The sequence below is a fragment of the Schizophyllum commune genome (assembly GCF_000143185.2).
Source record: "Schizophyllum commune H4-8 unplaced genomic scaffold SCHCOscaffold_2, whole genome shotgun sequence".
In the NCBI taxonomy this organism is placed as follows: domain Eukaryota; kingdom Fungi; phylum Basidiomycota; class Agaricomycetes; order Agaricales; family Schizophyllaceae; genus Schizophyllum; species Schizophyllum commune.
Genome location: NW_026089539.1, coordinates 107,900 through 132,151, shown reverse-complemented (window position 1 = coordinate 132,151; position 24,252 = coordinate 107,900). Strand labels below are relative to the sequence as shown.

At 57.4% G+C, this 24,252-nt stretch overlaps 10 protein-coding genes across 10 annotated transcripts; 5 read left to right on the top strand and 5 right to left on the bottom strand.

Moving 5' to 3' along the window:
• The first annotated feature begins 147 nt into the window (after positions 1-147).
• Positions 148-2,063, top strand: SCHCODRAFT_02609057 (uncharacterized protein). The gene is made up of 5 exons (XM_050344356.1): positions 148-341; positions 392-1,444; positions 1,493-1,820; positions 1,870-1,941; positions 1,993-2,063. Exons 1-4 carry the CDS (start codon positions 157-159, stop codon positions 1,939-1,941), a joined length of 1,638 nt encoding a protein of 545 aa, XP_050201948.1. The 5' UTR covers positions 148-156; the 3' UTR covers positions 1,993-2,063.
• On the bottom strand, positions 1,667-3,052 carry SCHCODRAFT_02609053 (uncharacterized protein). The gene is given in 5 exon segments (XM_050344355.1): positions 1,667-1,820; positions 1,870-1,922; positions 1,940-1,954; positions 1,975-2,478; positions 2,533-3,052. The coding sequence occupies 2 exon segments, from the start codon at positions 3,044-3,046 to the stop codon at positions 2,120-2,122; spliced, it is 873 nt and encodes a 290-aa protein (XP_050201947.1). The 5' UTR covers positions 3,047-3,052; the 3' UTR covers positions 1,667-1,820; positions 1,870-1,922; positions 1,940-1,954; positions 1,975-2,119.
• A 71-nt stretch (positions 3,053-3,123) lies between these two features.
• Positions 3,124-7,420, top strand: SCHCODRAFT_01167616 (uncharacterized protein; the record flags this gene model as incomplete). Its single annotated transcript, XM_003037651.2, has 9 exons — positions 3,124-3,311; positions 3,365-4,382; positions 4,434-4,777; positions 4,861-4,889; positions 4,939-4,977; positions 5,218-5,462; positions 5,920-6,960; positions 7,010-7,347; positions 7,396-7,420. The coding sequence occupies 9 exons, from the start codon at positions 3,124-3,126 to the stop codon at positions 7,418-7,420; spliced, it is 3,267 nt and encodes a 1,088-aa protein (XP_003037697.1).
• A 186-nt stretch (positions 7,421-7,606) lies between these two features.
• Positions 7,607-8,992, bottom strand: SCHCODRAFT_02609042 (uncharacterized protein). Its single transcript, XM_050344354.1, has 3 exons — positions 8,932-8,992; positions 8,076-8,879; positions 7,607-8,021 (listed from the first exon to the last, which is right to left on the bottom strand). Exons 2-3 carry the CDS (start codon positions 8,815-8,817, stop codon positions 7,663-7,665), a joined length of 1,101 nt encoding a protein of 366 aa, XP_050201946.1. The 5' UTR covers positions 8,818-8,879; positions 8,932-8,992; the 3' UTR covers positions 7,607-7,662.
• Positions 8,993-9,422: 430 nt separating this feature from the next.
• Positions 9,423-11,116, top strand: SCHCODRAFT_02489501 (uncharacterized protein; the record flags this gene model as incomplete). The annotated part of the gene is made up of 3 exons (XM_003037652.2): positions 9,423-10,168; positions 10,219-10,357; positions 10,412-11,116. The coding sequence occupies 3 exons, from the start codon at positions 9,423-9,425 to the stop codon at positions 11,114-11,116; spliced, it is 1,590 nt and encodes a 529-aa protein (XP_003037698.1).
• A 56-nt stretch (positions 11,117-11,172) lies between these two features.
• SCHCODRAFT_02139200 (cyanamide hydratase) lies at positions 11,173-12,427 on the bottom strand. Its single transcript, XM_003038984.2, has 5 exons — positions 12,038-12,427; positions 11,934-11,985; positions 11,628-11,868; positions 11,512-11,574; positions 11,173-11,451 (listed from the first exon to the last, which is right to left on the bottom strand). Exons 1-5 carry the CDS (start codon positions 12,218-12,220, stop codon positions 11,229-11,231), a joined length of 762 nt encoding a protein of 253 aa, XP_003039030.1. The 5' UTR covers positions 12,221-12,427; the 3' UTR covers positions 11,173-11,228.
• A 498-nt stretch (positions 12,428-12,925) lies between these two features.
• On the bottom strand, positions 12,926-13,702 carry SCHCODRAFT_02139232 (uncharacterized protein). Its single transcript, XM_003038985.3, has 2 exons — positions 13,692-13,702; positions 12,926-13,591 (listed from the first exon to the last, which is right to left on the bottom strand). Exon 2 carries the CDS (start codon positions 13,482-13,484, stop codon positions 13,044-13,046), a length of 441 nt encoding a protein of 146 aa, XP_003039031.1. The 5' UTR covers positions 13,485-13,591; positions 13,692-13,702; the 3' UTR covers positions 12,926-13,043.
• Positions 13,703-14,431: 729 nt separating this feature from the next.
• Positions 14,432-17,276, top strand: SCHCODRAFT_02662337 (uncharacterized protein; the record flags this gene model as incomplete). The annotated part of the gene is made up of 3 exons (XM_050346507.1): positions 14,432-16,550; positions 16,602-17,205; positions 17,258-17,276. The coding sequence occupies 3 exons, from the start codon at positions 14,432-14,434 to the stop codon at positions 17,274-17,276; spliced, it is 2,742 nt and encodes a 913-aa protein (XP_050201945.1).
• A 1,911-nt stretch (positions 17,277-19,187) lies between these two features.
• On the top strand, positions 19,188-22,686 carry SCHCODRAFT_01186429 (uncharacterized protein; the record flags this gene model as incomplete). Its single annotated transcript, XM_003037654.2, has 11 exons — positions 19,188-19,213; positions 19,263-20,322; positions 20,379-20,720; positions 21,104-21,221; positions 21,321-21,376; positions 21,405-21,419; positions 21,444-21,638; positions 21,928-22,014; positions 22,156-22,228; positions 22,327-22,524; positions 22,562-22,686. Exons 2-11 carry the CDS (start codon positions 19,294-19,296, stop codon positions 22,684-22,686), a joined length of 2,238 nt encoding a protein of 745 aa, XP_003037700.1. The 5' UTR covers positions 19,188-19,213; positions 19,263-19,293.
• Positions 22,450-24,166, bottom strand: SCHCODRAFT_02139101 (uncharacterized protein). The gene has a single exon (XM_050341911.1). It carries the CDS (start codon positions 24,012-24,014, stop codon positions 22,656-22,658), a length of 1,359 nt encoding a protein of 452 aa, XP_050201944.1. The 5' UTR covers positions 24,015-24,166; the 3' UTR covers positions 22,450-22,655.
• Between the last annotated feature and the right edge of the window lie 86 nt (positions 24,167-24,252).

The window sequence follows — 24,252 nt, the reverse complement described above, 5'->3', positions numbered from 1 at the left end:
GAAGCTGAAGGGGGCCGGTCATTTACGTGGGTTGCGCGCCCTTCAAGTTGGACAGAAGTTGGACGAGAATACTAACCAGGACGGGTGCAATCACGTGAGGAGAAGTGACCGTGATTGCTGTGATGTCACAAAACGGCAATCGCTCGTCCTACCCTCATGTCTACGCTGCTACATTTGAACCACGATGTCCTTCGCTGCATCTACGACAATCTCAGCTTCAGTGACAGCCTATCACTCGCTTCCACCTGTGCTCACATGCGACTTTTGCTACGTCCTCTGCTTTTTGCATCGTGCCGATGGCGCCACAATAGGGTGCCACCCCGGACTTTATGGCCCTTCATTAGGTTTGCTGCCCACGAAAATGCCTCTCCGGTCATCTGACTCGCTTGAATAGACACCTTCACATCGATACAGACCAATCGTACCTGCATCCTGACTTCTTCCACGATCTCCGTCAGCTGCGGTCCGTTTCTATCCACGCGCAGGGGGTATCGGCCAATATGATCAATTTACTCAGTGCCGCCTCACGAATCGATGTGCTCGACCTATCTTACATGTGCTACCGACCCAGAAACTGCGGCTACGCTTTGCACTACGGGGATTTTCCGGGATTTTTCTCGTTGGATTGTCATCCACGTGTGCTGAAGTACTGTTCGCGACTGGGACAGCAGTATCTCAGCCACGCCGACAATATGCAGATGTACGAGAGCCGTATACGCGCTCTGCGCTATCCACTTGCTACCCTCCTGCACGAAATCAGCGTCGAACAGATAGAGGTGTTCGAAACCAGCGCAGAAGCGCTTTGTCTGCCTATGGCCACTTCATATACCTGGTCTTCACTTCGGCGCCTCGTCATCACTGGATTCTGGCCGGATCCCCTCGAGCGCCTCGAAGTGCTTGATGACCCGAACCTGGAAACTCCAGCATGGATATATCAGCACGTCCATCTCGGCACACTCTTGGTTGCCGCTCCCAACCTTCGGGCCCTCATCATTCACTGCCAGTATGCAGGTTGGCTACAGTACCCACAGTGCGTAGTCTGGCCGCGCGATGACCCTGCATATGTTTCGTGCGTACCTTTGCTTGAGGAGTTTGAACTCTGCAATCCAGCTGCTCGGGATGGGATCTTCGCCCAGCTACCGCCTTCTCTGCGCCAGCTTTCGCTGCTTCTTCTGCCGCACCTAATCCAAAATACGGAGATGGACATGGAGTGGGAACTCAGCGTCATTGATGCGTCTGTAGCTCAGAATGCTCTCCTTCCTTCCGCTCTGATAGATGTCCTGTCTGCCGCGCCGTTGCCCGATCTACGGCAGCTACGCTTCTCCTTTCGCGGCCCTACGGACATGCGACTCTTCGAGGTTGTTGCGACGCTTTTCCCGCGACTCGAATTGTTGGAGTTGCACGCGGAAATAGGGCCAGGATGTTTATGGTCGGCGCATGACCTGGTAGGTGCTTTTTCCACGAAACATACCCTTTTGTTTAGATTAACGCAGGCTCAATGCGCGCGCGCACTCTCCCCGCTGGCTCATCTTCGTGAGCTGCATTTGAACACTTTTTCCGGGATCGTAGACGGCATGGGTAGATGGCCCAAACGGCTCCGAGGAATAGTCGGAAGGGTTCCAGCTTGCGACGGCATACTTCGCCAGGACGTCGTCAAGGCACTATTCGGGCCGTTGAAGGCAGTGGAGATGCTATGGCTTCCGGATATGCGCGTTACGATGACAAATCGCAGTCGTACCCGCAACTACTACAGCAGGGAATGGCGCGTCTTCAGCGTGGTTCGAGGCAGAGGGAAACGTCCGCGCTTGACTGAACTGGATCTGATAGCTAAGTAAGCCGCTGACCCTCTCCTGAAAGCGTTTCTCTAACCCGTTTCCAGAATGCATACACATGACACAGATTGATGGCGCGCAGATAGGACACTGTCTTCAAAACGTGTGACTCGTATTCTTCAGTACATACGACGCTCGGACCAAGCACCGTGACATGCACCTTCATGTTTTAAGGTCGACAGATACTGTATCACTGTCCCGTCCAATCTGGTGACCCATGCGATGCGTCGAGGAATGATAGTAGCGGGTATAATGGAGTGTAGCCCGACACACGATATTCGAGCAACCTAGAAATACAGTAATCCAAGCGCAGAACACTGCGGCCTACCGTCCTTGAACTTCGCCTCTATATCCGGTCGTACCTTCGCCTCATCTCCCGCGACCACCTTTGCCAAGTCGAACCCGGGGAAAGTGTGATCGTAGCCGAGCGGATGAGCGCGCGCAGGCCCGATAGTCGCGAGCCGCCAGGTGACGCGCTTGAGCGCAGGAAAGCGCTCCCGGTCTGCGAGGTGCGCATCGAGTGCTTCTCCAACGGCGACATCGGCGTGCGGTCGGTACCACAGGATGTCGATGTCGCGAAGGTTGACAAGCGCGGAACCCGCTGCAGTGAGTGCCTCTGAGAGGCGTTGTATCAAGCTAGCTACACCTTAGGACGGTCAGTGAGTTCAGGGTCTATACAAGGGCTTGGTCATGCGCTCACCGTGTAGGTCCGAGAAGGAATAGCTGATGACGAGGCGGCTTACGCGCGACGCGTCGCCCTCGACGAAACGCGACAGCGTGTAAATCTGGTACGTCTCGCAGTCGACGACGATGGTTTGCAACCCGCTCAGATCGAGCTGCGCGCTCTGCAGCCAGCGGTCGACGTGCGCGGTGGCATCTGGACTCCATCCGAGCGAGAGCATCTGGAGGCTTTCCAGCGCAGGTGGCGGACAGACATCATGGTCCGGCGCATCATCCGGCGGTGCTGTATCGGACGCATCGAGGACAAGATGGCGCACTGTCGTACCGCAGAGCGCGCCCGCGGGGAAGCGGTCGACAAACATGAGCCCTATCGTCGTGATCTTCGGGCGCCTGATCACCTCCAGCAAGGCGCGCTGCAGGGGAGATGTGACTTCATGGCGTGCTCCGGGGCCAGTCGAAGTCTGCTTGCGATGTCGAATGGCGGCGTAGAGGAACCATGCGAGAGGTCCACGGCCGAGCCGCGATGATGGCATCATTATGTGACATCAACAGCCCGATCAAGCGAAGGCGCGGAAGGCTGCTTTCGCTCCTGCTCTCATCATCTTCTCCTATGCCACATATTCTGGATCTGGACCTCGCAGTACTTGCCTTGATCCAAAGCTGGTTGAGCCGACGAGACCTGGTAATATTATCATCCACATGCCGGGCGCTCAGAGCCCTCCTGCGCATCACCATCTTTGCCTCCTGCCGCTGGATAGATGATAGGGAACCTCCAAAAAGTATATGGCCGCTCATAAGGTACAAATTTGTCTCGCGGTCAAGAAGATTTGAATCCTCAGACTATTCAACAGGGAGTTGCGTGTCTGCAGCGAAGCTATCAATGGCGTCCACTACTCGGCGTTCTTCCGGGATCTGAGCAACATCACTTCCGTCTGCGTTTGTGGCGAAACAATCACAGACGAGATAGCTTTCATCCTCGCTTCTACACCTCAGCTTGTGTGTCTTGATCTCTCTTCTCTCGGCAGGCGCAGCGGAGACGCCGCACTTGCTTGGGAGACGCTGCCAGAATTTCCTATGCTATGCTGCCAACCCCGCGTCATCAAGTTCTGTTCCTCTCATGGGCCTTCTTACCTCAAGTTCAGCCATCAGTCAATCTGCGAGAAGAAGTCGTACGCGACTCGCTGGGCATTCATGACTTTGCTACATGAGGCAGACATCTCCTACGTCGAGGAGCTCGAGGTCGGCACAGAGGCCCTGAGTATTCCATGCGTCGCAACGTATACATGGAACTCACTGCAAAGGCTCACCGTGACTGGCTTCTGGCTACGCCCATCAGACACCTTAACAAACCTTGCGGACCTCCACGTACATCTAGGGACGCTATTGATATCTGCGCCTCATCTACGTGTCCTACGCATCCTCTGCCGTTTTGCGGACTGGCTTGCACATCCACACTGCGTTGCATGGCCCGCGGAGGAGGCGCGGCCGCCGACCGGTAGCGCTGTACCCGCGCTCGAAGAACTCGATTTGCGCAACCCCGCTCCTGATGAAGGGTTGCTGATCCAGTTGCCGCGGACGCTCCGAGCCCTGACGCTCATGACATACCCTCACCTCACCAATAGCCTCAACCCCCCGCAAGACTGGGCGCTAGCAGAAACGGCTCCTCTCTGTGGGACCCGCACTCCGGAGGAATGGATTTCTTTCCTGGACGCAGTGGCACTGCCAGAGTTGAGGATGCTACGACTATCGTTTCGGATGCTCAGGGATATGGCACTCTTCCAATGCATCGCGACGCGCTGTCCGAAGCTTGAGCTACTGGAAGTGCATGGGGAAATTGGGCCAGGCTGTCTTTGGACGGCGGAGCAGCTGGTGAGTGGCGTAGTGGCGCAGTGGCGCAGTCGCATCTCATCATTCTATTAGTATCAATTTGCTGAAGCGCTCATTCCGCTCACCAATCTGCGATGTCTGCACGTCAATACGTTCAACGACGTGTTTGCCGAAGAACTCCCGCCGCCGCTGCCATCCTGGTTATCCTACGCCGACTTACAGAGTCTCTCGATGCCTTATAGCGGAAACATCAGCGAGAAAGACGTCGTTCGCGCCTTCGCCCAGTTGACATCGGTCTCCGAACTTTGGTTGCCGAAAAGCATCCCTCTCGTCAGGAGACGCGCCCGAACGCAGCGCTACAGACGTGTCTGGCAGGCATATCGCCTTCTCAGGGACGACGGTATGGTGCAGATTCGTGCCGAGCCAGGTATAATCGAGTAAGCACTTGCAAACTTTTTCTTGTCTCCCATCTTCTGATGGAGCTTCGACAGAATGGAGAGTGACGATTATTGAGGCACAGGTGCCCAAGGGAGCGTAATCTGGAACTTCGTAAGTCGCTCATGTAGAATTTCAGACTGCGCCGATTGACGTCGCATAGACTGGGCCGCCAACGGCGAAATGACCGGAGGAAGTTTCCGTGAGTTGAAATCAGGTCGACGATATGGAGAATCTGTGTACTGCTTGCAAATTCCGCGAGACGCTCTCCGAAGACGGTGCTGCTGCATACATATGGATCTCGTCTTGGGCAATCAAGATCTTGAGCGTATGTATCCTGTTTTACCGTACGATACAGGCGCTTCCCCACTTCCAGTCCAGTCCTTCTCGGCGTTTGGCTGCCGCATGTGATCGACAGAGGGCTGAAGCGGTCAATCCACAGGCGGAGAGCCTGAAATGTTTGGGGTCACGATGGACGACGATGTCTACGTCCTGGCCCTGGGTCACACGTCGAGCAAGTACTTGAGTTCAACGCACAGCAGGCAGCTCACACATCGTCCCCACCTTTTCCAAATCGAACCCAGGGAAAGTGAGGTCGTCGCCGAGAGGCTGAGCGCGCGCGGGCCCGACGGTTGCGAACCGCCAGGTAATGCGCTTGAGCTCGGGAAAGCCCTCCCGTTCTGCGAGGTGCGCATCGAGGGTTTCTCCCACAGCGACGTCGTCAAGCGGCCGGTACCACAGGATGTCGATGCAGCGCAAATTAATAGGCTTTCAGCAAAGAGGGCCTGTTACATAAGAGTGGCGAAGCCTCTCTCGGGCCGGCCCGAGGAAACCGTGACACCTTCCTTTTAAAAGGGGTGATGTCACAGAACTGGCTAGCGATCGTCCTCCCCTCATGTCAGCACCTCTGCTGCACTTGAACGCCGATGTGCTTCGTTGCATCTACGATCTTCTGACACTTACCGACACCGTATCTCTTGCTTCGATATGCGTGTGGATGCGCGGGATGCTATATCCTTTCGTCTTCGCATCCTGTCGATGGCGCAATCATAGAGAGCCGCCACGAGCTTTGTGGCCCTTCATCAGGTCTGTTGAACGTATAAATACCTGTAGTGAGCTGATACATATGATTAGACGCCTTCAGATCGATACAGACCATACATACCTGCATTCTGAATTCTTCCACGATCTCCGCCAGCTGCAGTCCCTCGCCATACACGCGCAGGGGGTATCGGCGAATATGCTCAATCTCCTTGATGCAGCGTCACGAATTGACGTGCTCGACCTGTCCTACATGTGCTACCGTCCCAGAAACTGCGGCTATGCTTTGCACTACGAGGAATTTCCGGGCTTCTGCTCGCTGAAATGCCATCCACGTGTGCTGAAGTTCTGTTCGCGATTGGGACAGCAGTACCTCAACAACGCCGATGACATCCGAATGTACGAGAGCCGGATACGCGCTCTACGTTATCCACTTGCTACTCTTCTGCACGAAATCGGCGTTGAGCAAATTGAGGTACTGGAAACCAGCGCCGAAGCGCTTTGTCTACCTCTGGCCACTTCATATATATGGTCCTCCCTTCGACGCCTCGTTATCACTGGATTTTGGCCGGATCCACTGGAGCGCCTTGAAGTACTCGATGACCCGAATACGGAGACTCCGGCATGGATATATAAGTACGTCCACCTCGGCACACTTCTGGTTGCGGCCCCCAATATCCGGGTCCTCATCATACGCTGCCAATATGCAGATTGGCTACGGTACCCACAGTGCGTAGTCTGGCCGCACGGTGATCCTGCGTATGGTTCATGCGTACCTTTGCTCGAGGAGTTTGAACTCTACAATCCAGCCGCTCGAGATGGGATCTTCTCCCAGCTCCCGCCTTCCCTGCGTCAACTTTCGCTGCTTCTCCTACCGCATCTCATCAAGAATACGAGCATAGACATGGAGGCGGCGCTCAGCGTCACCGATGCGTCTGTAGCTCATAACGCTCTCCTTCCTTCCGCTCTGATAAATGTCCTGTCGTCCGCGCCGTTGCCAGATCTACGGCAGCTACGCTTCTCCTTTCGCGGACCTACGGACATGCGACTCTTCGAAACGATCGCGACGCTCTTCCCGCGACTCGAATTGTTGGAGTTCCACGCAGAGATAGGACCGGGCTGTCTATGGTCGGCGCGAGACCTGGTAGGTGCCAGTTGTACAAAAAGTTAACCTTTCATTTACATCGACACAGTCCCAGTGCGCACGCGCACTGTCCCCGCTAGCTCATCTTCGTGAGCTGCACATGGATACGTTTGCCGGAATCGTAGACGACGTGGGTAGATGGCCAAAACGACTCCGAGGAATGGTCGGGAGGGCCCCAGCCTGCGAAGGCATACCCCGTCAGGACGTCGTCAAGGCACTGTTCGGGCCGTTGAAGACAGTGGAGATGCTGTGGCTTCCGGATATGCGCGTCACAATGACAAACCGCGGTCGTACCCGCGAATACTACAGCAGGGAATGGCGCGTCTTCAGCGTGAATCGAGGCAGAGGGAAACGTCCGCGCTTGACTGAACTGGATCTGATAGCTAAGTAAGCCGCTGACCTTCTACTGAAAGCGTTTCTCTAACCTGTTTCCAGAATGCATACTCATGATACAGATTGATGGCGCGCAGCCTTCCTATGCGTCTCCCAGCTGTATAGCACACTGTCTTCAATTCAACGTGTGACTCGTATCCTTCACTACATACGACGCTCGGACCAAACGCCGTGGCGTACGTCTTCATGTCTTGAGGTCGACAGATACTGTATCCCTGTCCCCGTCTAATCTGATGACCCATGCGATGCGTCGAGGAATGATAGTAGCTGGTTTGATACGTGTAGCTCAACATATGATATTCGAGCAACCTAGAAATACAGTAATCCAAGCGCAGAACACTGCGGCATACCCTCCTTCAACTTCGCCTCTATATCCGGGCGAACCTTGGCCTCATCTCCTGCAACCACCTTTTCCAAGTCGAACCCGGGGAAAGTGTGGTCGTAGCCGAGCGGCTGAGCGCGCGCGGGCCCGATGGTCGCGAATCGCCAGGTGACGCGCTTGAGCGCAGGAAAGCGCTCCCGGTCTGCGAGGTGCGCATCGAGTGCTTCGCCAACGGCGACGTCGGCGTGCGGTCGGTACCACAGGATGTCGATGTCGCGAAGGTTGACAAGCGCGGAACCCGCTGCATTGAGTGCCTCTGAGAGGCGGTGTATCAAGCTAGCTACGCCTTAGGACGGTCAGTGAGTTCAGGGTCTATACAAGGGTTCGGTAGTGCGCTCACCGTGTAGGTCCGAGAAGGAATAGCTGATGACGAGGCGGCTCACGCGCGAAGCGTCGCCTTCGACAAAAGGCGACAGCGTGTAAATCTGGTAAGTCTCGCAGTCGACGACGACGGTTTGCAGCCCGCTCAGGTCGAGCTGCGCGCTCTGCAGCCAGCGGTCAACGTGCGCGGTGGCATCCGGACTCCACCCGAGCGAGAGCATCTGGAGGCTTTCCAGCGCAGGTGGCGGACAGGCATCATGGTCCAGCGCATCATCCGGCGGTGCTGTATCGGACGCATCGAGGACAAGATGGCGCACTGTCGTCCCGCAGAGCGCGCCCGCGGGGAAACGATCGACAAACATGAGCCCTATTGTCGTGATCGTCGGGCGGCTGATAACCTCCAGCAAGGCGCGCTGCAGGCTCTCCGGACATGATGGCCAGTCGAAGCCTCGGAGGCCAAGACGGGTAAGTCGCTGAGTACCATTGCGAAGAATGTATATGGCAGCGGCGCGAGAGTGACGCGTCGGGGCTTGCAAGGTGAGCGATCGCACGTAGTCGCCGATATGTGGAGACCCTTTGAGTAGGGTACAGAAGCGGTCTATACGTAGACCGGATCCTGGGAGGCTGATGGTGGCGAAGAGGTGTCGCTGACAGATGGGTACGAGCACGGTGCAGACCAACGAGCAGGAAAGGAGCGTATTGATGTCCTCGAATAGATACTCGAATATGATCTCCCACAACTCTGGAGGAAGCTCGGACATGATTCGAAGTGCTCAGAGCTTGCGCGGATCGACGAGCCCAAGGTTATTGTTCTGTGTTGGTTCTGAAAAATCCGAACCTTAGTACTCTTACATCCCCCCTATATGCAATTTTACCCCAGAGTCCTCCAAGCTCGCTGGCTTGCAGAAAACGGCAAAATCGATGACGGGAGCCTTGATGGTGGACGGAGGCAGAAAGTCAAACCATGGCACGTGCGCTTTATTTGGTGCCGTACTTACTCGGCACACGCCGCAACAGCCATCACTGATCAGCTTTCTCCTCCCTTCCTTCCTCCACGGTCTCCTTGGGACATTGAGGGCACTGCACAGATGCGCTGCATATCCGGACATTCGAAGAAGCGATAGACATGTCTCAGAGAACAATCACAACAATAACTCTCATCATGAGGTCGTCGAGCCTCAGGCTGTAGCCTCATGAGGAAGCGCGGAACCTGTCATGACAGACTCAGCCACCGATCGTCCTCGCGCGTCCTGGGGTCCTTTATCTGGGAGCTCAAGCTTCGGGCTCCCTCCTCATCGCTCGCTTTGTTCCCATCTCGCTCAGCCTATCCTCGTACATCCTATCGCCTTCAAGACCCGCGGACGTCATGGCACCCATCGACGGCCAGCGCAACTCCCGCATTCAGGCCATGCTTCCATCCATTTCACGGAGCGCTAGCTACCGCAAGCATGGGCGCGCACGCGGTGACGCTTCACCCGCCATGCCGTCGCTTACCATGACTTCCTCGCACCTTCTCGACTCCCAGGAAAGCACGACCCAAGACAAGGCTAGCAAGAAACCTGAGGAACGACGTCCAGACTCACCCATACGTTGGACCGATATGATTCCTCCCTCCCTTTCGCTGCCTTCCCACCTCAACGAATCCGATTCCGATTCGCCGTCTGCGCCCACCCCTTCGGATTCTGATCAGGGGCAAGCAACGTCTGACGCGTCGGAGACATCGACAACGCCCACAGACGGGAGGACACCCGACGAAGCGGATTGCCTCGAGGAAGAAGCGGAGTCAGAGCTCGGGGACTTGTTCGACTCTGTCAAGCACTGCGTCGCCACCGCGGTCGATACTCTCGTCGACTATGGACCGGATATCTTGCAAGATGTCCTTGAGCACTCAGGCGAGCTCCTGGGCTTGGTACCCGTGCCAGGACTCGGGACGGCGGCGAAGACCTTGCTCATCATCCTCCGGGAGACGAAGAAAGTGAGGAAGAACCGCAGCGAGTGCATGCACCTCACACAGCGCTGCGCGCTGCTGCTCATCGACGTGCGCTCCTGCCTTGATCAACTTGGCGACGACCTGGCGGAGGAATTAAGCGATGCGGTAGCGAGGGTGACGCGGTACGTCTTCGCCTCTCACCCGCGGGCGGTTCGCTTAGTCATGTCCACAGGAAGATGCTGGAGATTCAGATGTTCTTGACGAAGAAGAACGACAGTGCATACTTCACTCGGCTCAAAGGAAGCTCGGACTTGGCGGTGGACATCCAGCAGTACACGCGTCAGCTTGATGCGGCGATGGCGTCGTTCTCGGTGCGTGGCAGATCTGCCCTACTTCTCTCTTCATGTGGCTGACATAGACCGTAGACATCAGTCAAGTTCTTGATGTTGCGGCAGATCCGTGTTCTACATGCGAACAAGGAGAAGCTGCCCGCTTCTTCGTCTTGGAGGGCTTCCGAGCTGGCAGCTCAGGCCGCGGACCTCATCCAGCGCGGCAAGATCGCGACGACCAGTGCGGACGTTACCACACTTTTTGGAGAAAACTTTGGCGGACCGTGCTCATCTCGTGCGAGCAGCGCCCGGACGATGCCTGGCAACTTGACAGTCGTTATTCCTCCATGCGATGCGACAATACCCCCAGACTGCTCCCCGTGCTCCTCGACCTCGACGGAGAAGGACTGCGGCTCTCGCGCGCCTAGCCAAGCGCCCGAAGCGGACCCGCCGGCCACTCCGACTACCCCAGGCTCACCGCCGCTCCAGATGGGCGTGGTTGACACCGCGCGCAAGGTCTGGCTGGGCGACGCGCGCACAAGCTGGCTCGGGAATCCCGCGGACACGACCGTGCGCTACCCGTCGCTCTCCCCGGCGCAGATCGCGCGCATCAAGGCGCGGCTGAGAGGGGAGATGCGTGAGTTCGACATGCAGGAGAAGCTCGCGGAGCTGAGGATTTTCATCGATTTGGCGGTGCAGATGCGCGGTGCGCTGCTAGACTTTCTGGCGGAGGAGGGCTCGCATATTCCGCTGGCGTTGCGGGCGTTGAGTCATTTGAGGGTGACTGAGTTGTCGGAGTAGGGGACGGGGAGCAAGAGGGAGGCTGGCTCGCCAAGTGTCTGGACAGCTTGATTGTACATTGTCACTATACCCGACTGTCGCTACAATGGATACCATTATGACTATCATAGTATCATGCGTCGTACGGCTTCATGGCTTCGTTGCTGCGTACGTCGCGGGCGAAGTTGCTTGGGACGCCTTGCTTCCAGCCGGGAACCTCGAAGGTGGAGGTGTGGCACCAGGGCTTGAGGGCGAGCTCGGTCTCGATGGTGTGGGCGAAGTGCTCTGACCAGCCGTTGCGCGGGAAGGCGGTGGTGGTGCTCTCGATGAGCTGTGGGTGGATGAGGTTGGCGCGGCTGAGGAGCAGATGAGTTCGACTTAGGACAGGGGTAACAGTGGTGGGGACTTCGACTTACAGGCCGACGTTGTCGAGGATGGTGGCGAGCTGGAGGACCTGGCCGATGGTGGTGATGTTCCCGCTTAGAAGTATAAGTCAGTTTACTCATCGCTCGACGAAAGTAAGACCACCGACCCCTTCACGAAGATATCCTGATGTCGTATAATCGCGTCCGCAACGCTATCCGCCTGGTCCGCGGGCGCGCCGTGCGCGAGGAGGTGGTCGCGCGCGACGATGGCGCCGGCGAACTCGAAGGAGAGCTTGGTGGTGGAGAGGAAGCGCTCGGCGGTGCCGATGTCGTGGAGGAGGCAGGTGATGTAGTAGGTGGCGGGGTCGTAGGACCAGGAGGGGAAGTGGGTGCGGACGAGGGCGGAGCCTAGAGCAGGGGTGGAGTTGGTGAGTGCTTGGAGGATGTGTGAGAGTGAGAGGATGGCGGCGTACCGTAAATGTAGACGCGCCGGCTGTGGTTGTAGGTGTTCTGATCGAGTTCTTTCTGTGACCGAGAAGCAATTAGGAAATGAAGGATGAGAGGTGCACAAACAAACCTTGACGAACGCTTCCACTGCGTCTACAACGGGGGATTCTGGCGCAGGAAAGTCGGCGGCGGTGAAGAGCTCCTGCTTAGGGTTCGCGCCGCTAGCTGTGGGATGGTCCTTGAAGAGGACTTCCGGGTCGCGGGGAACGGCGGTGAAGCCGTAGAACGTGATGGGGTCGGACGGAGTGGTCATGTGTAAGGAGGCGACAAGGTGGCGGAAACAGAGTACGAGGTAAGAGAGATGGACAATAGCTCAGCTACTCGACGCGCTGGCTTTTATATGCATTGACCTTCACAAGCAGCCATCGCGTCCGTCATGCTCGGGGGAATCATGACTCGCGACTTCAGCGCATGACGCGACGTGCAGGTGGCCGAGGCCGTTGTGAGCGCTGCGCGAGAGTATTGTTGGACGCATCGAGAGCGTGACCTGGTCTATAAGCGCGACGAAGGAGGGTGTATCAGCGCGAAGCCCTGTGTGTATAAGCGTGACCGGTATATGAGCGCGATAGGTACTTGAGCGCTGCTAGAAGGATGTGTGAGCGCTAGGAGTTGCTAGCGCGCCCGCGGTGGAGGTTTCCGTCTCGGAACGGGTATGATGGGGTATGTGGGGATGGGGAGGAGGACGAGACGAATTCGAAATGGGAACAAGGCCTTCCTCATTGGGAAGTACGGGGTAAGATAGTGACGTAGCGTAGGTTGAAGCAATCGTGAAGCCGTTGGGTTTGGAGAGCTTGGATGTGAAGACGCTAAGGGGAACAAGATACGTAAAAGCAGCTGCATTGAACACACTGTATATCTTTGCTATAGATACGATGAGGAAGATAGCTGGCAATGATTAACGTCAGTTCCCCAGAGTTGGACACCCCCTACTGCGCGCCTTGCGATGGAGGGCATAGTCTGCCGGCGAAAGTAGGTGCGATTGAATTGAGAGGGGCGTTGCACTGGTCTAGAATGAGGATACGGCTCGGCTGAGGCGAGCGAGGATACGGCTCGACTGAGGCGCGGGCCGCACCGTGTCAGCTGGTGAGGATCAGCACATAGACAGCCTTCGCCGAGGTGAGGAGGCAGAGACGCGAGCCCTTTGTACCGGGGGTGCCGAGCTGCGCGGCGGGTGCCTGTGTCCGACTCCGGGCCTGCAGAGGCCTGAAGCTGGACGACATGGTGGTGCCTGAGCAGGAGACTGCAGGAGAGAAGGACGCGGGACGCGTTGAAGATGCTGTCGCTGTGGGCGCTGCAGAACGCGGAATGATCGTCGCGACATCGACGAACATGTGAGCAGTCTGCTGAAGGCGCAATGTCTTCGCGAAGATAGCCTTGTTGTATGGCGATAGCAGTGGCACGCGTGCGATGTTGTTCTTGCGCCTTCGGATCAATACACGTCGACAGATTTCGAGAGGCATGGAAGATTGTCGAGCGTATGTATCGCACTGCGCTGGTTCTCGAGTAATCGTGGCCATCGGTTCCGTCGGCGGTCGGTCATCTGGCGGTAACTTTGTACACGGCCTTGACGTCGCGTATTCGCAGTCCTGGCGGTCGCACTGATTGAGCGACGCGGCTAGCAGGGCTGACGTGGATCCACGCAGCGCATGGGATGGGAATCGCGACAGAAATCACAGGGGAGACGTACATATGAGCGTGATGGCGGATATGGGGAAGAGACGCACCATCTCTGATGGGAGGGAGAATCTGTGGTTCTCTGTTCGCGGGAGGCTGCGGGCACGCCGTACGCGATGAGCTCCAAGCCTGCAGGCGGGGAGGAGGGCAGAGTAGTAGCCATCCGGGCTCGGGAAATGATCAAGGGAATTCGTGCGGAAAATGGAGCTGCGCATCCGCCGGAACGAGGCGAACTAGAGTTGGGACTAGTCTATACCTGAACAGTGATATGGCGCGGGCGATACCGTGATGGAGGGACCTGGCGCGATAGCTGTGACTGGGCGGGCGCGACTGTCGTGCGTCTGCGCCCGTACCGCTGTAGAGCCCGCAGTTCAAGCATACAATCGACCAAGTCCACGACCGCCAGTCTGCTATTGTCCACCTTGAAGCCGCGGATTTACGGCAGCCGCGGCAGAAGAAGAACGAAAACGAGGCGAAAAGCGGGCAGTTGGGGGGACAAGCGCGGATTGGGCTGACTAAGCGGCGAGAATTTGAAATCGGGCTGGTTACCATCCTCGGGCGGGTTTCTCGACGCCGACCACAGCGGCCGCCTGTTCTGTTCTCTACCTGCTCTCCGTTCGTTCGTTATCGGCGCGCAGCCTCTGTAGCAGTGCGTGGTCGACGCGCGCCCTCTTTCCACCCGCTTTACTCATGTTTGGCACAGTCTCGTTGTCCGGAACGCCCACGAGCCGATTAATTCGACAGCGTCGCGCGCGCGCCGGACGTCGACGACAAGCTATCCGTGCGCCTTATGGCTGTTCTTGCGCCTGTAGACTGGAATTCGCCCAGAGATAACACCATGGACGCGCCCAAGCAGCGGTCTCAGTCCGCCGATCCGTCCCAGCCGACCTTCCAGCCGCCCCACCCTCAGCGCCAGCAATCCCAAGCCCAGCAGCCGCCTGCAGGACCACCCTTCGTCTTCCAACAACAACCCCAAGGCTCCTGGACGCCCTCCATCGCTGCCCAACCCTTTTATCCGTCCTTCTATCAAAATCAGCAGCAGCCGCAGCAGCCTCAACAACAGCAGCAGCCCTACCCTCCGCAGGCCTACCTCGACCCCGCCAACGCCCAGATCGCGCAGTGGGCCTACCACCAGATGATGGTGCAGCAAGGTTACACGATGCCGCCTCAAATGCAGCACCCAGGCCAGCGCGGTTCACCCCAGGGCGCCCCCGGCGACTTTTTCTCCCAAAATACGTTCAACCCCTTCCCATCTGGCACCCCGCCCCCCAACCCGCGCACCGGGAGCTCGACAGACGTCCCAGCAGGACCGCAGTTTGCCGGCTTCCATCCCTATCGCAGGCCGAATCGCCAAGCGTCACATTCCTCTTCGGACAATAACGAGTGGCGCCCGCCGCCAGCTCAAGCGCCCTACGCTCGTCCCGAGGCTTCCGGCTCGTCGTCCTCGCTGAACTCCAACGGCAGCGGCGGCCAGCGCCAACGGACGAACAGCAACCACAGCGGCCAGAACGTCCCGTCGCCTGTCGGACCTGGCGGCCGGAGGATGTCGCCGAGCAATTCACCGTCCCCGCAAGGGCAGCCATCGCGCACGCCACATCACCGTACTGGCTCGGGATCATCATCTTCGACTGCCACGGCTAGCCTGAGGCAGGGTCGATCGCCCTCAGTGTCCTCAGGCACGTCGGCGACATCTACGCCTTCCACCGCGACATCGACTTCCCAGGCGCGCGTCGCGCGCCCGTCGCCGCTCTCACAGGGTGTCACCTCCACCTCGGAGAAGCGCATGTCCCGCGATGACAGCGATCTCGCTCAATTCATGTCTTCCGCGCCGTCGGACATGACTCCAGGGGGCAAGGATGTGCACCGCAGCGGTCTCAAGGGACGATTACGACGTGCCTTATCGCTCAACGCTTCGCAGACCCTGCAGGAGGAGAACGAGGACGACGACGCGTCGATCAAGGCTTCTACGTATGCTGCCACCAACGGCAAGAAGGAGGCTACGTCTGCAGGGAAGGCGCCTATGGGGCCGGACCATGGTCAGGACGATGGCGCGTCGACCGCGACGGTGCAGACGAAGAAGAGTCGCTCGCTCTTCAACCGCCGCTTCAACGCCAGTACGGACAACATCTCGCTGTCCTCCACTGTCAGCAGCGCGAGTGTCATGATCCGCAAGCTCGGCTCAATGGGCAAGCTCGCACGACGTAACTCGCTCGCCGGCATCACGTCGCTCTTCAAGGACAAGGAGAAGGACAAAGAGGGCGACGGAAAGAAGTCGAAGAAGAAAAAGGGGAAGGGCGAGACGAGCGAGGCTAGCGTGTCGCACGTCACTGCCGAGATGGATAGGTTGGGTTCGGATTGGAATGCTCCGGAGATGGCTGGGCTGAGCCCGGCGGCGAAGCTGGCACGACAACACACGTTGAAGACCAACGCCGAGGCAGCAGCGAAGGCGAAGGCGGAAGCTGAGGCGGCGGCAGCATCGGCAGCAGGAGGAAGCGCGGCTGGGGTTGCGACGTGGGATCGCAACACGCATACACGGCAGGGCTCCGCTTCGCCAGTGAAGGGTGGAGGCATCGTGCGTGTCAACGAGGATGGCACGCGCGTGATTGTAGAAGAAGATGAGGACGACGATGATCGGAGCGACGACGCGCACTACGGGACCACGTATGGCACGACGCACGAGGGTTGGAATGACGATGAGGATTGGGACGGTCGGGATGAGGACACCGGCGACGACTTCGAGGAGGACGTGACGATCACGCAGCCGGTGAACATCAACGGCATGACGGCGATCCAGCGTCTCAGCTTGGATAGCGACGGCGGCGTATTTCAGTTCGTACAATTCGAGCCGCAGATTCACCAGCCCCGCGACCCAGAGCGCGAGAAGAAGCCGAAGAAGGGTATCCTGAAGAGTACGTGGCCTACGCTAAGCGCGACTCAATCCCGGCTAACCTGTGTCACAGATGCCGGCACCTACAACCAGCACAGCTACTTGGCGGACGGTTCGACGCCTGCGATGCGGACACGGTCCAACTCGTACAATGCCCATCCGGCGCAGGTTGAGCCGGGCCCGCTGGCCCGTATGCCGTCGCCAGACCCTGACCATATCGACGGGCTTCATCGACACGGTTCGCACTCTTCGCACCACTCCACGCCAACGAACGCGGCCGCGCCAACGTTGCCTCCCCTCTCCTTCGACTCGACTATCGCTGTTGGCGAGGCGACGCATAAGGAGCAGACCGACCACATCGTCTCACCGTCGCCTACCGGTGGTGGCGGTGACCGGACGTCGGCGATCTTCATCCACCCGAACTCGTCCGCACCGGCGCTGTCAACGATCGCGAAGGCGCCGTCATTGACGCATCGTTCGGCGACTACGCCAGCCAAGTCGCCCGCGTTCTCGAACGCGTTGTCATTGTGGGAGACGTTTCCGAAGTTCGTGTACGACCGGCGAAGCGAGCCTGCGACCTGGAGTCGGTTGACCCCCGCGCTGGCGCAGTCCATCAAGGAGGAGCTGAACTCGTACAAAATGGAGGAGATGGAGGTCCACGCGGCCAGCCGTATCCAGTACGTATAGTCTTTATTGACGACGAGCGACCTTGACTGACATGCATTCCAGCACGCAGTTCTTTGTCTGATTCGATGCATCTTGACGCACCGGCCAAAACCTATCTATACGTCCACTATATCTCTGTTTATTCCCATACGCCGCCTGTATTCAGCCCCTCGGGCAGAATTACAGACTCAGGCGCCAGGTCCGCCAGTTATATATGCATCGGTATCCACTCTTCCCTCGCCAACGTTCCCCACAAGTACCCGCACGGACTCTCACCTGTTCCCTCTTTCTTCGTGAAGGATACCCGCTCATTCGTTTTCAAGCATAATTATCAGCAGCATATTCGCACCGCTCTGCACGCTCGTTTCTATACTATACTGTCGGGCGCGGGGCGCCCCGTTTGGTTTCGTGCGACGTGTGGGGCGCGGTCGGACGGTGTACCGGAGTCATACCATCGCTGGTTCATAGCGCCTGTATCTAGTATCCCGCATGCGGACTGCACCACTCATACCAGACCCTACGTACGCACTCAACACAACAACTCATCGGTCGTCCTCGGCCTGCACATACGCATCCCCTGCAGCAGCAGCATCGCTCCCTGTTTCCATCTCTTTTCTGTCTGCTTTCATGTGTCCTAAGTATTTCTATTATCATGATTGGGCTCGCGAAGAGATTATGAAGATGCGATGCGATTGTGTATACCAAAGGCTACCGGCAGCCACGAATTCCCGCTACCATTTATGGTAGTGGGTTATGGGGACGGAACGCAAAACCGCTCTTAGCGGAGACTGACGGATTCTGAGGACTGTCACGTGCAATGCACATGCTTGGGCCTCGAAGGTCTCGACCGCTCGATATTCGCCGTACGCGGCTTCCCTCCTGCACTCACCTCGGTTCTCGATGACTTTCTATTGGCTTTTCACGCCATCTCCCATCTTCAGAGCCGCGCAAAGGAATGCTCAGAGTCATCGACATCTGCTGGTATCTGTCTAGTGATCAAGCGGAGTACACGTCATCTCAAGGACATCAACCGTCAATGGGCACCGACAATGCCCGAGGCCTGAGCGCCCGCAATGCAAACGCTTATTAGTCTTTCAGGTCGAAGGTCTACTAGTGCACTGAACAGCGCACACCGGAAAATTAGGAGATGCGCTTCGGCCTCGCGTCGACACGGGAGCCCTTTGGAGGCCGTGCTTCTCGCTGCTGAACGACGCCGGAAGACCATGATGAAGACCAGCGAGTGTGAGACCGGAACTGAAGCGGCGCGTTGAGAACAGACATGCGAAGCTCTCTATTAGCACAGCAATGGTGCGCGATGGCATGCCCGAGTTACAGTGTGGGATCGTAAGGACGGCTCGCCGCGGTTTCGCTGCCTTGAACTCATTGTAAATCCCTTTATGGACGGCCTCACGTATCCGTGCGTTTTCTTGATGAGGGTTATTCTGACGTGATGACAAACAGGTGTAGTAATATCGCTCGCTACCTCAAACGACATTCACCTGAGGAACACGCGTCTATCACTGCTCGCTCGCTTTGGCTTGCAATGCAGAGGCTGTCAACATCAAACTAGGGACAATGTACTGCAGATCATTAACTGTAGTCTGAATGGTAGCGGGCCCTGCCGTGCAACGGCCCTTCTGAGTTATCTGACAGGGTGGCGAACCGTCACTAGCGTTCCCCGTGACGGTGAGTACCTCGGCATTGTCCGATCCATCCAACGTCTCCGTGGGTGATGTAAGGCGCTTGCTCCTCCCTCTCATCACGATCCTTCGATAAGCCCTAAATTCGTGGTTATACTTCGACGGCAACTCTCGCCAGGATGCTCCTTCTGGCTGTGGACGAGGACATACTATACTATCTCACGGAATTCTTATTGCACAAGGACGCGTTGTCCCTCTCCACAACATGCTCACGACTGCGCCACTTATTGCGACCTTCTCTCTTCGCTACCTGTCCCTGGCCATGGAACCTCAGACAAGCCATAAATGCGCCTCCTGAATCGGCCTGGGGCGATATACGGTACGTGTATGCGAAAATGCGTATTCGAGTTGTCGCTCACATGGACCAGCCATCTATACGTGCAAACTGACGAAGCCGACATGCAGAACTTTCTAGTGACGCACGATTTGAGTCGCATAGAGTCCCTGCACGTTCGCGCAACGAGGATCACCTCGAGCCTTGCGCTCATCTTGCGCAGCACTCCGCGCATCCACACACTCGATCTCGCGTACCTGTACTTCAGGACATTTCCCAAGAACATAGCGGTCTCAATGAACTACCCACTGCAGCCGCTTCCTCGATTTCCTCAGCTAGTGTCACGGCCCCGTGTCGTGCGCTATTGCTCACGCCTCGATCTTGTACACGAAATAGCCACGGACGTGGATTGGATCGAGAAGGCGCGCGCTACACGCTACCCTTTCGCGACATTGCTGCATGAGCTCGACATCTCGCAGGTTGAGCAGCTCGAAATCAGCGCGGAATCGCTAGCCCTGCCGTGCGCTGTGGCATATACATGGTCGTCGCTCCGAGTTCTCGTCATCACTGGGTTTTGGATATCCAACGATTCCGAGACACCGCTCGATGACGCTCGGTTGAAGACGCCGGCATCCATATACGAGCATGTACACCTGGGAACTCTGATCAATGCGACGCCCAACCTCCGCATCCTGCGCATTCGCTGGCGGTACATCTTCCTTCCTGAACCGCGGCGGACGGTATGGCCTCCTAGCGATGTTTCGCATCTAAAAACCTTCGGCGGCGCATTGGAGGTGTTCGAGCTCTATAACCCTTCTGTATTGGATGGTGTGTACACGCGACTGCCCCAAACGTTGCGTTCGCTCTCTCTACTTACGCATCCGCACGGTACACATGGGACCAACATGCTCAAGGAGTACGAGCTGCACGAGGTCAACATCGCGAATCCATACATCGCGGTTCTCAGACCCCTGGATATCGAGCGCATCTTGACCTTAACGGAGCTGCCCTGTCTACACGACCTGCGACTCTCATTCCGGGGCCAGGAGGGTACTCGTCTCTTCAACTTCATTGCGGAGACTTTTCCCCTTCTTGAGATTTTGGAGCTGCATGCAGAAACCGGCCCGGGATGCATCTGGCAAACGCCTCAATTGGTATGCCTTTCATATGTTCCCCTTCGCGATAAGCTGACCTGGACCCGCTTCATCAGACTGCGTGCGCCCGAGCTCTGTCCCCGCTTTCACGATTGCGGTCGCTGAGACTGAATACTTTTCGGCGGGTGCTATCGCAAGAGCAGTGGATGCAATGTCAAGAGCGCATGTACTTCCACGAAACCCTTGAGCAGAAAGCACGATTTGGCATCCTCCGCGCCGAAGTCGTCGCCGCCCTATTTGGCGAAGAAGGCAGCGGCGATGCCAAACCTAGCTATTCCCGTTGGCCTCGACTGCAGGATGTATGGCTACCTCAGGCGTACGGCGATATGGACTATCTATGTAGGATTTGGCAAATATTTGACGTGGAACGTGGTCGCGATGGGCGGCCAGACCTTTGTGTGAGCTCAAGGCCGCTCATTCCGTAAGCATTCTGATGTCCCTACGTGTGTAAAGGCGTTGATGCGAAGTATACAGAGTCCATGACACCGAGCCCGACGGAGCGTTGAGCATCTAGATGTATGGGAACGATGCTCTGGTGGAGAGCGTCTATTTACCCGACCCTCCAGCTGATATTGCTGTATGGACCTTCACCTTTCGTTACAGTCTGAACCCCGGGCTCTTGCACGTGTATGTATGTAGGCTCGAATGAGATGTATTTGTGCAATGACTGCGAATGACGCACGCAGATAATATTTAGTACTATGCAGAAGGTTTCTTCGCTGCTCCTATATCGACCCAAGGAGTGCTGACGGCTGAAGTACTGCCTGACCGCGGTCGTTAGGGATCAAACTCGGAAGTTGAACTTGTGCACGTGATCGTGCAACTTCTTTCGGCAATACCCGCAGAATGCGGGACGTCAGGCGTCCGCAGCGCACAGCTTGCCCTCTCGGAGTTCTCAGGTAATTGCTACTCTCAAGGTTCTGTATGCCAACTTCTCTAAAGTGCTGTTTCTCTTGATACAAGAACACCATAGTTTTAGGCTGCAACTATGCGTTCAGACGTCAACGAGATTGCCCCGACGTTTTCTGCGTTGCCGATGGACATGGTATATGAGGTACGTATGCCCTTCCCATGTCCTTCAGGTTCCAGATAATCTCGTACGTGCTGAATCAGCCACTCAGATTTTCTCGCACCTCCACCCTTCCGACCTCTTCAATCTGAAGCGCACATCGAGTGCATTTCGCGACGCGCTGGCGACCAGGCGTGCGACTTCGGTGTGGCAAGCGTGTCTGGCGAACGTGCCAGACCTTCCGCCCGTGCCGCCCGAGTATGACTGCTTGGAGTACGCGGCGAGGGTGTTCGGGGACCAATGTACGGTGCGTATGAGTCTTGACCATCGAATGTGAGGTGTCATGATTTCCCGTGGCGTAAGGAGCATCGCTTGCGTTCGCGGGAACTCAAGGGTCCTCTGCAATTATTGAGAGAAACTCGCCCCGGAGAGAGAGGATCTGAGGCAGGATGGTGATTTGGACAACCCAAATTATCACTACGGTCCAGCAATGACACCGTCCGCTCTGCTGGATATCCTCTCGGCGGTACCGTTGCCCCGACCTGCGCGCATTGCACTTTTCGTTTTGCGGTCCGATGGACACACGCCTCTTCGAGTACATAGCGGCCAGCTTCCCGCGACTGGAAGTCCTCGAATCCCACGCCGAACGCAGCCCTGGATACCTCTGGTCAGCGAGCGACCTGGTACGTGGCACGCGCTCTCTTCTTGCTCCCTCTCATGTTTTCGTCTCCACCAGAGGGCGTGTGCTGACATCTTGGTGCCTCATACGATGCTACGCGTGCTGCGCGTGAACACCTTTCGTTGTGTAAAACCGATCCGACCAGTCGTTGACGAGCACAATTCGGGGTGTGCTTTCTCAAAGAGAGATCGCTGCCGCTCTGTTTGGCGATACCACCGGTGCGTAGAGAGCTAGTGCTCTCGCCACAGCTCTCGGTGGACCTAAGCTCTCGGTGGACCTAAGCTCTCGGTGGACCTACTACTGGATCTGACCTCAGCGGCAGATGGACCAGCGCGTTTTCCGGCCTTTTGCGAGTTGTGGTTATCAGATAGTATTCTGGTCATCCGAAATGTTCTCTCGTTGATTCGGAGAATGTGGGAGGTGTATGTTGTGGAGCGGGATAGCCCCGCCGGGCGGGTGGATATCCGCCTTGAGGACGGGTGGATATCCGCCTTGAGGATGAGTCTAGGGAGTGGTGAGTAGCTTCGCAGGAGTGGTGAGTAGCTTCGCAGGGGTTCTGGATTATCACTACGGTCTGGACGATCATCACTACGGTCTGAACGATCATTACTACGGTAAGAACGATCATCACTACGGTCTGGACGATCACGGTAGGATGTCGAGCGGGGAGGCGTAGACTTTACAGTCGGTAGTGAATGTAGTGAATGTAGTGAATGCAGTGAATGTAGTAAATGTAGTGAATGTAGTGAATGTATCTGCTGCATGACCCACCAACGAATGTGTTCTTTTGCTGGCATCTCCGAACTTCGAAGGGCGCCAAGGGAGAAGGAGACGACCTGCGCGTAACTCGAGACGACCTGCGCGTAACTCGAGACGACCTGTGCGTAACTCGAGACGACCTGCGCGTAAATCGAGACGACCTGTGCGTAACTCGAGACGACTTCGCGTAACTCGAGACGACTCCCCGCGTAACTCGAGACGACCTGCGCGTAACTCGAGACGACCTGCGCATAACTCGAGACAACCTGCGCGTAACTCGAGACGACTCCGCGCGGCGCCGGGCGCGCGGCTTCCGTTCGCCACATTCTCCCTTCCGTTCGCCACATTCTCTCTCCCGTTCGCAACATTCCCCCTTCCGTTCGCCACATTCTCCCTTCCGTTCGCAACATTCTCCCTTCCGTCCGCCCCATTCTCCCTTCCGTCCGCCCCATTCTCCCTTCTCGCCTCCTGCCCGTTGACGCTGGCACCTTGCCCGTTGACGCTGGCAGCTTGCCGGTTTCCTCGCGCCACCCCGCCAGTTTCCTCGCGCCACCCCCTCGCCGATCCCTCGGTCGTGCCACCCCTTCGCCTCTCCACCACACGTTCCCCTCCCCACCACACGTTCCCCTCTTCACCACACGTTCCCCTCTCCACCACACGTTTCCCTTCGGTCGTGCGTGCGCGAGGGGGGGGGGGTGCGAGGGCGAGGGGGGGAGGGCGAGGGCGAGGGGGGGTGAGGGCGAGGGGAAGGGGGGAAGGGGAAGGAGAGGAGGGAGAATGGGAAGGGGCGAGGGCGAGGGGAAGGGGCGAGGGCGAGGGGAAGGGGCGAGGGCGGGGGGAAGGGGAAGGAGAGGAGGGAGAATGGGAGGGGAGCGGAGGGAGAATGGGAGGGGAGAGGAGGAGAGGGCACGCGAAGAGGAGGGCAAGGGGGGAAGGATGGAGGGCAAGGGGGGAAGGATGGAGGGAAGGTGCGGGGAAGGAGGAGGCGCACCTATACCGCCAGCGCGCACCTATACCGATAGCCGGTAGCGCGCACCTATACCGACAGCGAGAGGGCGCATCTATACCGACAGCCGATAGCAAGCTCCACAAACAAGCGAGAATTTCGCGAGGTCGGAGTGAGAATTCGCGAGGTCGGAGTGAGAATTCGCGAGGTCGGAGTGAGAATTCGCGAGGTCGGAGTGAGAATTCGCGAGGTCGGAGTGATATCATTGAGATGGAGCACGAAGCGTACAAACCCACCATCCCCCTTCCTCACCATCCCCCTTCCCCACCACCCCCACCTCATTCCCTCCATGCCCCTTCCCCACCACCCGCACCTCATTCCCTCCCTCCGAGTCCCGTCCGCCATCTCCCTTCACCCTCCCCTCTCTGCCCTCCTTTGTATCCCAATAAAAAAACAGCCATAACCTCACATAGCCCTCCCACCTCATTCCCACCCTCTGAGTCCTCCCCTCTCTGCCCCCCTTTGTATCCCAATAAG

What these genes read in the sequence shown, in the direction of transcription:
- SCHCODRAFT_02609057 (XM_050344356.1), top strand. Translation starts at nt 157, where the DNA reads ATGTCTACGCTGCTACATTTGAACCACGATGTCCTTCGCTGCATCTAC. An exon ending in CGGACTTTATGGCCCTTCAT is followed by an intron (nt 342 to 391) that starts TAGGTTTGCTGC and finishes GACTCGCTTGAA; the next exon opens with TAGACACCTTCACATCGATA. An exon ending in CGCGCTTGACTGAACTGGAT is followed by an intron (nt 1,821 to 1,869) that starts CTGATAGCTAAG and finishes CGTTTCTCTAAC; the next exon opens with CCGTTTCCAGAATGCATACA.
- SCHCODRAFT_02609053 (XM_050344355.1), bottom strand. Translation starts at nt 3,046, where the DNA reads ATGCCATCATCGCGGCTCGGCCGTGGACCTCTCGCATGGTTCCTCTAC. An exon ending in TTCCTTCTCGGACCTACACG is followed by an intron (nt 2,479 to 2,532) that starts GTGAGCGCATGA and finishes GACCGTCCTAAG; the next exon opens with GTGTAGCTAGCTTGATACAA.
- SCHCODRAFT_02609042 (XM_050344354.1), bottom strand. Translation starts at nt 8,817, where the DNA reads ATGTCCGAGCTTCCTCCAGAGTTGTGGGAGATCATATTCGAGTATCTA. An exon ending in TTCCTTCTCGGACCTACACG is followed by an intron (nt 8,022 to 8,075) that starts GTGAGCGCACTA and finishes GACCGTCCTAAG; the next exon opens with GCGTAGCTAGCTTGATACAC.
- SCHCODRAFT_02139200 (XM_003038984.2), bottom strand. Translation starts at nt 12,220, where the DNA reads ATGACCACTCCGTCCGACCCCATCACGTTCTACGGCTTCACCGCCGTT. An exon ending in CAGTGGAAGCGTTCGTCAAG is followed by an intron (nt 11,986 to 12,037) that starts GTTTGTTTGTGC and finishes TCTCGGTCACAG; the next exon opens with AAAGAACTCGATCAGAACAC. An exon ending in ATCCTCGACAACGTCGGCCT is followed by an intron (nt 11,452 to 11,511) that starts GTAAGTCGAAGT and finishes TCTGCTCCTCAG; the next exon opens with CCGCGCCAACCTCATCCACC.
- SCHCODRAFT_02139232 (XM_003038985.3), bottom strand. Translation starts at nt 13,484, where the DNA reads ATGGCCACGATTACTCGAGAACCAGCGCAGTGCGATACATACGCTCGA.
- SCHCODRAFT_02139101 (XM_050341911.1), bottom strand. Translation starts at nt 24,014, where the DNA reads ATGGTGGGTTTGTACGCTTCGTGCTCCATCTCAATGATATCACTCCGA.